Source organism: Belonocnema kinseyi, chromosome 1 (assembly GCF_010883055.1).
Source record: "Belonocnema kinseyi isolate 2016_QV_RU_SX_M_011 chromosome 1, B_treatae_v1, whole genome shotgun sequence".
Taxonomy (NCBI): domain Eukaryota; kingdom Metazoa; phylum Arthropoda; class Insecta; order Hymenoptera; family Cynipidae; genus Belonocnema; species Belonocnema kinseyi.
In genome coordinates this window covers 173015521-173027005 of record NC_046657.1, presented here as the reverse complement: position 1 = coordinate 173027005, position 11485 = coordinate 173015521, and the positions used below count along the sequence as shown (strand labels likewise).

The window sequence follows — 11485 nt, the reverse complement described above, 5'->3', positions numbered from 1 at the left end:
AACTTTGAAAGCACCGATCACAAGGACAATTACTTTAACCGAATATTTTGGGTGCAGTCACTGTAGCTCCCTTCTGATGTTTTGATACCTCTCCTCCTGTTCCCTCTCATTGGCAATGATGACGTAATCGGCCGGAGATGAGAATTCAATCATGTGTATAGTTTATTTCTCGAAGTCTTGCTGAACGATGTTAGGCCTCGAGTGATCAACGGAGAATGCTGTCCGAAAATGGTAGTTTCAGACAATTTTGGTTTCTCGTTTTGGACAATTGATTCTATCTGCATCGGAGCGTTCTATAGGGCAGAGACGCGATCAAAACCGTGAAAGCGACATAGATGGTGACATATCACTCTTATGGCCGCGAAACTAAAATCCTCTGTACCTGAATTACGCCCTGATGATTTGAGAAAAGCAAATGTTTGCTCTTTTGCATCTTTTTTCTCTTATCAAGTAGGTGCTGGCGAAATTTTTCAACCTCTGTTTTCTTTCCTTCGGCTTTTAGAAGTAAAGCATCTAGATCGACCAATGCACTTTTCACACTTCTGATGTTAAAATTCAGGCCAAGGGTCTCTGCCGCCTGCCCCGCGGCTTTGTGAAAGAAAGCTCCTTTGCCAATCATCTAGTGGCGATATCAAGGGCCGTAAGCACGTTCTTCGTGCACTGAAGCACCCCAAACTAGTAGAGTAGAACCGGGACGACAAGCATGTTAGTCGCAGATACATTGTTTAACGGTGACAGATTTGGTCTTTAAATCTGTCAGCGACAAGCTGCTTGTATGTGCTTCGGACAGACTCCTTCCCGCCCAGGTAGTTATAGTTATCTCCAGCGCCAAGATGTCCAATAAGATTTATATATTTACTGTGACCTAATCTAGCCTCGACTTTCACATAGTTTACCCTAAGGTATGCTTCGTTGGTTTTCTTGAAAATGCGCAATTTTGTATGTCAGCACTTTTCTATTCCATATTTAATTGGCGATTAACTAAAACGGAACTTGACAAAACTAAAAAATGAAATTACTTTTGTACAATAATATTTAATGTTATAGCACCTAACATTAAACATACATTTAACAAGAACTTAATGTCACTCACACCAACTTAGAAAATTATTTTTTCAACCAATCAACACTCTAGTTTACAGTCTCCTTGTTTTTTAATCATCATTATTCGGTATTGTAGTCATTAAAGAAGCCTTCCTGGACTCCTCCAAAATGGGCTTTTGGGCCAGTTTGGACGAGCATCTACTGTTCTGTTGGATACGCCTCCCACATCGTATATCGCGATGGAGATGGATTTGAAGGAGCAGCCTTGCCTTTAACTATTTATGGAGCTAATCTAGCATTGAATTGGGCCTGGACACCATTATTCTTTGGAGCGCACAAAATCAGATGGGTAAATTTTGCTTTCTTAATTAAGCATATGCATCAAAAGGGTCATAAGAAGGGCGATTTCGCATACCAGGTAAACGATCTTTGTTCTTTTTTTTGGACTTTTTCTGTTAACAGAAATACATTTTAGTTATTAGTTTTTAATTGTACTTACAGTACTGTTGTCACAATTATCGAAGTTACGCAACCCTTTTGACACATATGGCCTGGAATATTAATATTATTTTTTAGAGAACGTGGAAATAATGTCTAAACTATATTTGGTATTGTATTTACAATTTATTTTATGTCTGTACATAATTACGTAATTCTACTTGGTATCAACTTTTGAGTAGTAACTTGTATAATATTTCAATGAATCATCAATTGCGTCAGTGACTTTTCATATATAATATGTATGAAAACCAGTCACTTAAACATTTCAACTAACGCCGACATGTGGGATAATTAGAAACGACAAACGTCAACATGATAACGGTAACCTTAACCATATCTGTCACATTGAAAAGTATTGCACTTTGAATGTGAGGTTGTCGAAAAGCAGATTTTCATAGAACATCTCGTGAATGTGATTCAATATTTATAGCAATCGATTAGTTTCTACTTCGCATTCAGTCGTATTCAATAGAATTAGAACAAATTCTGCTTTACATTGAATCCCATTCTCTAGCATTGAAACGTAAGCTAGAACTCTCGCATTAACACATTACACGTGAAATATCTCACTTTGCATTCAGACGTATTTAAGGTTAGGACGTTTTATGCGAAGTTTTACATCAAAGCGTATTGCGCTTCCGCATCAATTCGAATTTATTGCACACAGATTTCCAGAGAAAATCGGAGCCACGTCGATACTACACATATCGGATCTGAACATGGTATGAACTCTGCAAATTAAGTGTAAATTTCAAATCTGCACATTTAAGTCTACACATGCAGGTCTCCACGCTTAACTCTCCAACTTTATATTAATGAATTTTTCAGGGGTTTACACATCGACTGTACACATTAAAGTGTACACGCAAAAACCCTGCGCATTTAACTTTTCACGTTATATACTCGTACTGTCAGGATTTAATTTTTGCTCATAAAAGGCCTACAAATTAAACAGGACACATTAATGCTAACATGTTAAACTCTGAATGAAAAATCTATGCACATTAAACTTCATACGGTTAAATCTACCCACTATAATGGATAATAAATAACCATTTCCTAAAAGAGTGTTGAAATACTTTGAGAATATACATTTTTTAATGTGGTAAAAAAAGCCTTAGTGCATCAAGTACTTAAAAAATATTGGCATCAAGGATTCAGAAAGACATAATAAATTTGAAAAAGCCCAAGGTATATTTCCAAAATTTCTGACGATATCAAACCCATGCTTCAGGTGACAAAAACAATTATTTTCGGGGAAGTCTGATTTTAAAGATTTAATTTTGAATGAATGAACATTCAATCGATACAGCGCAACATAGATTCACCAACTTGGAAAACGGAACACTGATGCAACGCTGCGTTATCCCTATTTTTTAAGCAATTGAACTTCTTGTCTTGCTTAGGAGAAACTTACTATTATAAATAACAATACCAGTAAATCCTCTGAAAAGTTCCAGGGGCGTTTCAGATACGTTCCGTGCTATTAGGACACTGATATCGAACACTGATAATTAAATATAAATTTCGAGTGGCCAATCGGATATAATTAATTATGAGACTCAAGTAATGTACAGCGAGACCAATTTAAAATCTAAAAATAAAATTTTCGGTTGGCTCATGAAGTCAATAAATATATTAAAAATTGTTGATCGCAACAAGCAAATTTGAATAATCTCATTATTATTGACATATACTAAAAATTTATGAAGTTTCATTCAGATCAATTACATAGCCCCGCAATTCAGAAAAATCTTGGATTCGCATCATACAGGGTTGTCCATTGTAGGTAGCATTTTCATTCTCGAAGCGGGATCGCTTCACTTCCTGATAGAAACCTAGATCATTCCTAGAAGCTCCAAGAGCAAGTGACCAACTTTGTCTTCTCTTTGAAACCTTTGGTTTGAGAGAAATCTATGAATGAGCGTTTTCGAAATTGAGATGATAGTCTGAGCGACAAGTTCCTGTGAATTACTGAAACTACTTCTGATTCCATCTGTACATGAACATTGGAGGATTTTGCACATGTTCCTATACATGTTCGCGCACGATAACCTGTGCAAGAACAATTGAGGTTTACGGTACAGAAACTTGGCGACGGAAACTGTTTATGACCCCACAAAGAAACCTATACTAAAAACGGAACCTTTGGAAAGATTCTGTGTACGCTCCTTTTTGAAAGAAATTGAGACTGGATTCCTGTAGAGGGTCATTCTTCGCGGAGAAAATTAAAGCCCCGGTTTCAGTAAAGGAACACGTACAGGGTCCTTTAAGCAGCTTAAGCCAAACCATCATGAAAACTCTTACATCACTTACGCGAGTAGAGCCAAGCTGTTAGCAAACTTTAGTGAATTAGTTTCTACGCAGGAACCTGTACAGGCACTTCTAAAGGTTTCCTTGCATACATGTTCCTTTGCAGAATCATCTGCAGTTTCTTTCGCTAAATCCCTGCAAAGAAAAAATCTAAATATTCTCTTCGGATTTGTGTCCGTGAAACTGTACTCGAACGTACGAAGAATCCTCAAAAGTTCCTGAATAGGAACCTTCCATTGGGATAACACATGATATCCTAATTTCTTACGTGTCCTTAAAGAAGGACTCTACAGGAACCACGTCTAGTAGCTCAGGTGTTAGCGCGCCTGCCTTCCTATGAGATGGATGGGGGCTAGAATGCGGAATTTTCATTCATTCTTCTACCGTAATTCTAAATGTTTGGATTCTAGTTTAACTTTAACTATAAGTTTCTTCAGAAGAGTTAAGTGATCTCCTGAGTGAAGGTAATTTACATCGAGGAGCTGTAATTGCTTGGGGATCGGGTCGCTATTTAATGGTAAACGAAATAAGGGCAGATCGGGTTAGATACTGTTATTATTATAACGAGAACCTCAATCTTAAAATGGTTCGAAATATTCATTAGTGTTTCAGATTCGCTTGGCAAATTTTGTTTGCGTCATTCATTTTCTCCCATATTTTTACACCGGGTGACCAAGGTATTTCGAAAACCAATGTTTACAGGTGTTATAAACTGCTCCAAGAAGGCCAAGCACGAGTTGCAGAAAAAGAACGCTCTGAATGACAGTCAACCTCTCCCGATGACAGCCGCGTCAAACAAATCAAAGACTTGGTGCTCAAGAACCGTTTATTAATAATTATAGACCTTCTAGACATGGCTGGAATTTCATATGGATCAATTTGAACAGTAATGCGCCATCTCACATTGCATTGGTTGTTCGATATCAATTCGATAACACCGTATTCGCCTGACATAGTATAGTGTGATTTTTGGCTCCTCCCAAAACTCAAAAGATCACTCCAGGGACCTAGTTTTAAGCCGATTAAAGTGATTTAACGTAAATCGCTGCGCGCTTTGAAGGCTATCCCAGAAAGTGACTATTTGGTATGTTTCAAAGACTCAAAAAAACGTTGGCATAAGTTTATTGTTTCGGAGGGGGATTACATTGTTAAGGACGAATTATATTTGACAGAATAACCAAAAATTTTATTTAGAAAATTCAATGTCATCTTATTTTTTGATCACAGTCGTATTGTCAGTCACAGACGCATTTTATGATGCAGTTAAGTGATTTTAGGAAAGTGAACCTGGTTTTCTTCTCACTATATCATCCGTGGACTAGATTGTGGTCAAATGCATGATAGGATGACCTGCAGCTTAAAGAAACATCTGAACCACCAGCTACTCAGTGTGAAAGTACATAAAAAATTCAAGAAACAGCAAGATGGGCATTTAACTTTCTGCAATTCGAATTCTGCATTAAATTTTTCATTAGAATCTCACGGAGTAATTACAATATTCTTTGTTTGCAGTTTTAAAAAAGAAAAAAATTACAATACCTGTCATTAAAATTAGCTGAAGGCGACTTCAAGCCCATCTTCTTTCAGTAGCAGCATACTACTTAAGCGACTATGGATGCGCTTGAAGCTGCCTTCAGCAGAAGTTATGACTTTTAAAAAAATATTTAATGCTGCAAAAAAAAAAGATTGTAATTACTCCATGGCATTCTAATGGCAAATTTAACGTAGAATCCGAATTGCAACAATTAAATACCTATCTTGCTTTTTTTTTAGTTTTTTTGCATGATACGGAAGGGATCCTATGTTGATACTATAAGGGTATGCTGTAGAGTTTCCTTTTCGTTCATTCGGTGCGCCAAAGAGGGATCAAACCCCACACGTCTAACAGGAAATCCGCGCGCCCAACCGCCACTGTTATGATTATATATACTTTTATTATTATGTTTTTAGAAACTTTATCTCGGATGAACATGATTTTTTCATTATAAGCTACGGACTAAGTCAAGTCCCTGATTAGAAATAGATGTTATCAATTTAATACGCTGTTTTAAATCTTTTGCAAAGATGCTGTATGAGTCACGAAATTGGGTATATAATATACAGTTTATAGTTTGTCTTTCACTACTGTTGTTCGTACACATCGACTGCAAGTGTTCAAGTTGACATAAGCTACCTCTGAATGCTTGTTTAAGCTACAATAGATAAAAAAACCTCAGATTTTAGTTGATTACAGTTCAATATATCAAAGGCATTCTTCGTTTTTGTGTTAGATTTTTGTTGCAAACCTTTTTACAAAGGGTTATGTTGTTATGCATCATCATTCATGGGCTTATTGTATACCTTTGTACACGTAGTGCAACTATATTTTTCTAATGCATTTTGGTCTGCAGAAATTGTAAATAGTATTGCAAATTTTTATATGGATTTCTTTTCAAAATACGTATTTTCACAAAAAAATTCGAAGATAGTCTTAGCCTGTGAAAAATTTTTCAAGCTGGAGAAGATTAATCTGTTTGCAAAAGCTATTAGCGTAAAAATCATCGAATCTTCCACCAAAATCATTGCCATCTTCCCTGATCAATTTCGTAATTGAACTACAATGAACCGAAATATTTAAAAAAAAGTCGTTGTTTTCAATCCAACCAATCCATACAAATCTTGGAATGCGATTTTTAAGTTTAACGGGTCAAAATGCATTGGAAAATTAGACGTCATTGAAGATATATATTTTTTTTACTTTGTACACTTGTGTAGTATGCCTATATCAAGGTCTATAAAGCTAGCATCTCCACAAAACGAAATTCCAAAACTTATTCTAGTTAGAATTTTGAGCTTTTTTGGGCTGTATAGCCGATTTTTGTGGCTCCACTACTTTTTATGAAAATTCAAATTTCGAGTGAAGGTGCTGACTTAAATCAAGCCAGCACCTCCGCTATGTAAAAATTAAAAGAAAAAGAAAATCAAATAAATCAAAATTTTGGGCTTTTTTGGACTCTTGAATTCACTAACAATCAATTTCCAGAAAGCACTCCTATTAAAAATAAAACTACCCCTATGCAAAAACTCAAATTCGGAAAAAAATGAATACCAAAATTTTGGGCTTATTATGGGCTCCTGAATGCACGAAAAAATCCAAAAACCATCCTAATTTAAAAAAACCACCCCCTTAAGAAACATAAAATTTACAAAACACAAAATGCACTAGATTTTGGGATTCTTCTGGGCTATCGAATGAATCACACAAAAATTCATAAAAACCACCCTTATGTACAAAAATACCAACCCATTAATAAAAACCTAAACCTTGATGTTGGCATTTTTGAAGAGCCCAAAAATCAGACACTCCATTTGCACCGTAAAATCCAAAAAATATCAGATACTCTAGTAAAACTGTAATATTCTGAAGATTATTTTTGGACAAAATCATGTTTTATTGTTAACAAGGGACTGTTTTTAACGTTAAGTGTTAGAGACCAAAAATCGGAGTAAGTATTTTCGAGAAGCTCAAAAATCGGAGACTCAATTGAAACTGGTGAATTCGCAAAAAAGATTCTTTTTCGACAAAGTAATATATAAGTGGTAGAGGGAGGTTGATTATGAGCTTAAGGGTTGGAGCCCAAAAATCGGCGTGAGTGTTTTCAAGGAGCCCAAAAATCAGAGGCTCTACTTACACTGGAACATTAAAAAAAGAATTATTTTTTGACAAAGTCATATATACGTGGTATGGTAGGGTTGATTATATACGCTAAGGGTTGAAGCCCAAAAATCGGAGTGGGTAGCTGCGAGGAGTCCAACAATCAGAGACTCAATGGCACTGGAAGATTATTAAAAAGATCCTCGCAACTACCCACTTCGGTTTTTGGGTTTCAACCCTTAGCTTATAAAATCCACCCTTCCACACCACTTGTATATGACTTTCTCAAAAAATAATATTTTTGAGAATTTACCAGTGTCAGTAGAGCCTCTGATTTTTGGGCTCCTCGAAACTACCCGCTCCGATTTTTGTGCGTCGAACCTTAAGGACTAAAGTCAACCCCACTCTACCACGTATGTATGACTTTGTCAAAAAATAATATTGTTGAGAATTTTCCAGTGTCAGTAGAGTCTCTGATTTTTGGGCTTATCAAAAATATCCACTCCGATTTTTGGGCTTTAATCCTTAATAACTAAAATCAACCTCTCGCTACCGCGTAGATATGACTTTGTGAAAAAATAATCTTTTTGGCAATGAAGTCTCCGATTTTTGGGCTCCTCGAAAACACTCACTCCGATTTTCGGGCTCCAACCCTTAAGGCCTATAACCCACCCCCCCCCTCTACCACTTACATATTACTTTGTCCAAAAATAATATTTTTCAAAATATTACAGTGTTACTAGTGTCCTGATATTTCTCGAATTTTACGGTGCAAATGTAGTATTTGATTTTTGGGCTCTTAAAAATGCCAAAATCAAGGTTTAAGTTTTTATTAATGGGTTGGTGTTTTTTACATAGGGGTGATTTTTCGGAATTTTGGTGTGGTTTATTCGAGAGCCCAAAATAAGCCCAAAATCTGGTGCATTTTGTGTTTTGCACATATTATTTTTCGTAAGGGGGTGCTTTTTTGAAAGTAGGGGTAGTTCTTGGATTTTTTTGTGCATTAGGAAGCCCAAAATAAGCCAAAAATTTTGGTATTCTTTGTTTTTTTTTCGAATTTGAGTTTTTATATATGGGGTAGTTTTATTTTTAGTAGGGTTGGTTTTTGGAAATAGGTTGTTGGTGCGTTCAAGAGCCTAAAAAGGCTCAAAATTCTGACGTGCTTGATTTTTTTTCTCTTACTTTTAATATAGTGGATGTGCTGGCTTGATTCAAGTTAGCACCTGCACTCAAAATTTGAAATTTCGTAGAAAAAAGTGGAGCCTAAAAATCGGCATATAAGTACGTCAAGCTGGTTTCTTTTGTACTTCACTATGCACAGACTAGGTTGCAGCCAAGTGTATGAAGGAGGACCTGCAGCTTTATATGGAATTTGAACCACTAAAAATACGGTAAAAGTATATAGAAAAAATGTCAGAGATCAGGGATCGAACCGTTGAGTTCTTACATGAAGACCCAGTGCCTTACTGCCTGAGCCACTGACGCCCCCATCTATTATTATAGATACTCTTATTTATATATACTATTTCTAATCAATCTTTGGCTGCAGAAAACAATATCACCGTGGTGCATTCACACGAAAATAAACAGGTGATTTTTTCAGACAATTTACACGCAAACCTATAAATCAAAATGTACTGATAAAAATGATATTTTCTTTATGTTTAACACGTATACTTCGATGTGCAGAGTTTCATGTGTAAAGTTTTAAAGTATAGACTTTAATGAGCATAATTGAATGTGTACAATTTAATGTGCACAATTTCAACGTGTAGTCTTCAATGTGCATATTTGAACGTGTACAATTTAATGTGCACAATTTCAATATGTAGACTTTAATGTGCATAGTTGAACGTGTACAATTTAATATGCACAATTTCAAAGTGTAGACTTATTAGATAACGAAATTAACAATTAAAAAGAATCGATGTGCAGACTTACTATGTGTGGACTTACTTTGCAGACTTAAATGTGTAGACTTTTTCGACTTACTATTTGATGTGTGCACTTTTCACGTGGTGAATTAAGTATGGTCAATTCCATGTGTACACTTAAATGCGAAAACTTTCACGTGGTGCGATGAATGTGTAGACTTCATGTGTTTACTCTCACGTGGTGAATTAAATGTGTAGATTTGATCACCTTAATTTAATGTATACTCGCAATGTGCAAAATTTTAGAATGTGTATATCCGATATGTGTAGTATCAATAATTAGCCGAGAAAATCTCGTGAATGCAAAATAATCATTTTTAACTTGACGTTTTTTGCAGAGTTTTTTCAGCATGGAAAAGTTGTAAGTTAAAGGCTACTCCAAAATTATTGCAGTAACCGCCCTGTATCATAACCTCAAAACTCTGTTAGTGTGCAAAATAACTACATTTCAACGTGCAACGGCGATAATATTATTCTCGCAACTTCAATGAGCTACTTATTTGCAAATTATTTAAATGCATTTATAATACACAAACTTTCGAAGTAGGTGTTACAAAAAGAAACTTGTTTTGGTCCGAACTTTGGGAAAGACTTTACAAAATTGTTTAAATAAATAATATATTTGTGTAAAACCACTTTTTAGACAAACGAAACCTCGCAGTGTAATATAAGTATTAGTGAAAACCTGATACCTTCAAGTTTAAGGAAAAAATCTGCAGTAAAGTTAGTAAGAACCCTGTAGGCCTAGTAGAAGTTTCGAACTCATTTGGAATAAAAATAATTCCGTCTGAGTGTGTCTAATTCCGAACAATTGAATCTATTTCATTTCGTGCGAATGCGAATTCTGATTCCGAATCATTTCGAATCGCGTCCATTTGTATCCGCGAATAAATTTATAAATCCAATTCGAATCTATCCGCTTTATTTCGAAATTCATTCCAAATGATGCCCACTGACCCTGCCAGAACTTATTTATAATTTCATTCTTAATGCCTCCGACTGACAAAAAGAATCCGAATTGACACACACAGACACATAAAAGAGAAAACGTTTGAAGCCCTTAAAAGGGAGCTGCAGAGACTTACCCAAAATATTCGAAAAATATAATTAAAGGGTCCACGGTCTAAATCTATTAACTGACATTTCAGAAATTTTACACGTCGAAGGAAAATCGTTTTTATTTTTGCAATTTTCTATATTTCTTTAAACCGTAAAATGTTGTTTGTTCATTTACTAGAGAAAAATATTACACGTTAGTTTTATAACATTTAAATCAAAATTGAATGTTTTATCACAATTGAAAACTATTCATATATTATCTACAAAGGGTACAGCGATCTAAACATGTTATCTGCAGTGTTCTACCACTGGCTTTCTATTGTTTTCTAGGGTTTGCATGATTCTATGTTGTTTTTGAAGCTGCGCGCAAGTTATATATGTCATAATGTTTGCAATCGCAAGCCGAAAATAGATGTTTTTACAGAAAATTTTAATTCTTTATTGCGAAAAATTGCTGAGTATTAGTAATTGACACACTTCGCTCACCTTCGTCTTTACAGCGATCTGTAGACGACATACCGAAGATTACGTGAACTTATTACTTATACACATGCACTTAACTGCACACACACTGAAATGTGTCTCACTGACCTACTCTACGAGTAAACTGAACCATTGTGAGAAAAATAACGAATTTCGCATAGGACGTCAAAGGCAGTTAACGGATTTAGACCGCGCATCTATGCTCTAGATACCAAAACTGGATTTTCAAAAATCTATAATAAAACTAAAAGGAATTTTTACCGTTTCGCTTGCGAGATATTAACTTCGTATCAGAAATGTTCTAGAAAATGCAAAAAAATCCATTTCGAAAAAAATGTCGGTAAACAGGTTTAGACCGCGGACCTTTCAATTTTCCTTGAGATCGATTCTCTGAAAATTGCGAAACGATTACTGGTTCGTACCCTTAAAGCCATACTTACGTGCAAAAAATATACTTACGTGCCAACAACATGCCGACGCACTAACGAGGTGAATGCAGACAGACAGCTATCCTTGT

At 35.5% G+C, this 11485-nt stretch overlaps 1 protein-coding gene across 1 annotated transcript in view; it reads left to right on the top strand.

The window, feature by feature from the left end:
* LOC117175114 (translocator protein) overlaps nucleotides 1-11485 on the top strand; it is a 63151-nt gene that overhangs the window by 41768 nt on the left and 9898 nt on the right. Inside the window, exon 2 of the mRNA XM_033364688.1 lies at nucleotides 1181-1393. Coding sequence (XP_033220579.1) covers nucleotides 1181-1393 — 213 coding nt within the window. The remainder of the gene's footprint in view (nucleotides 1-1180; nucleotides 1394-11485) is intronic.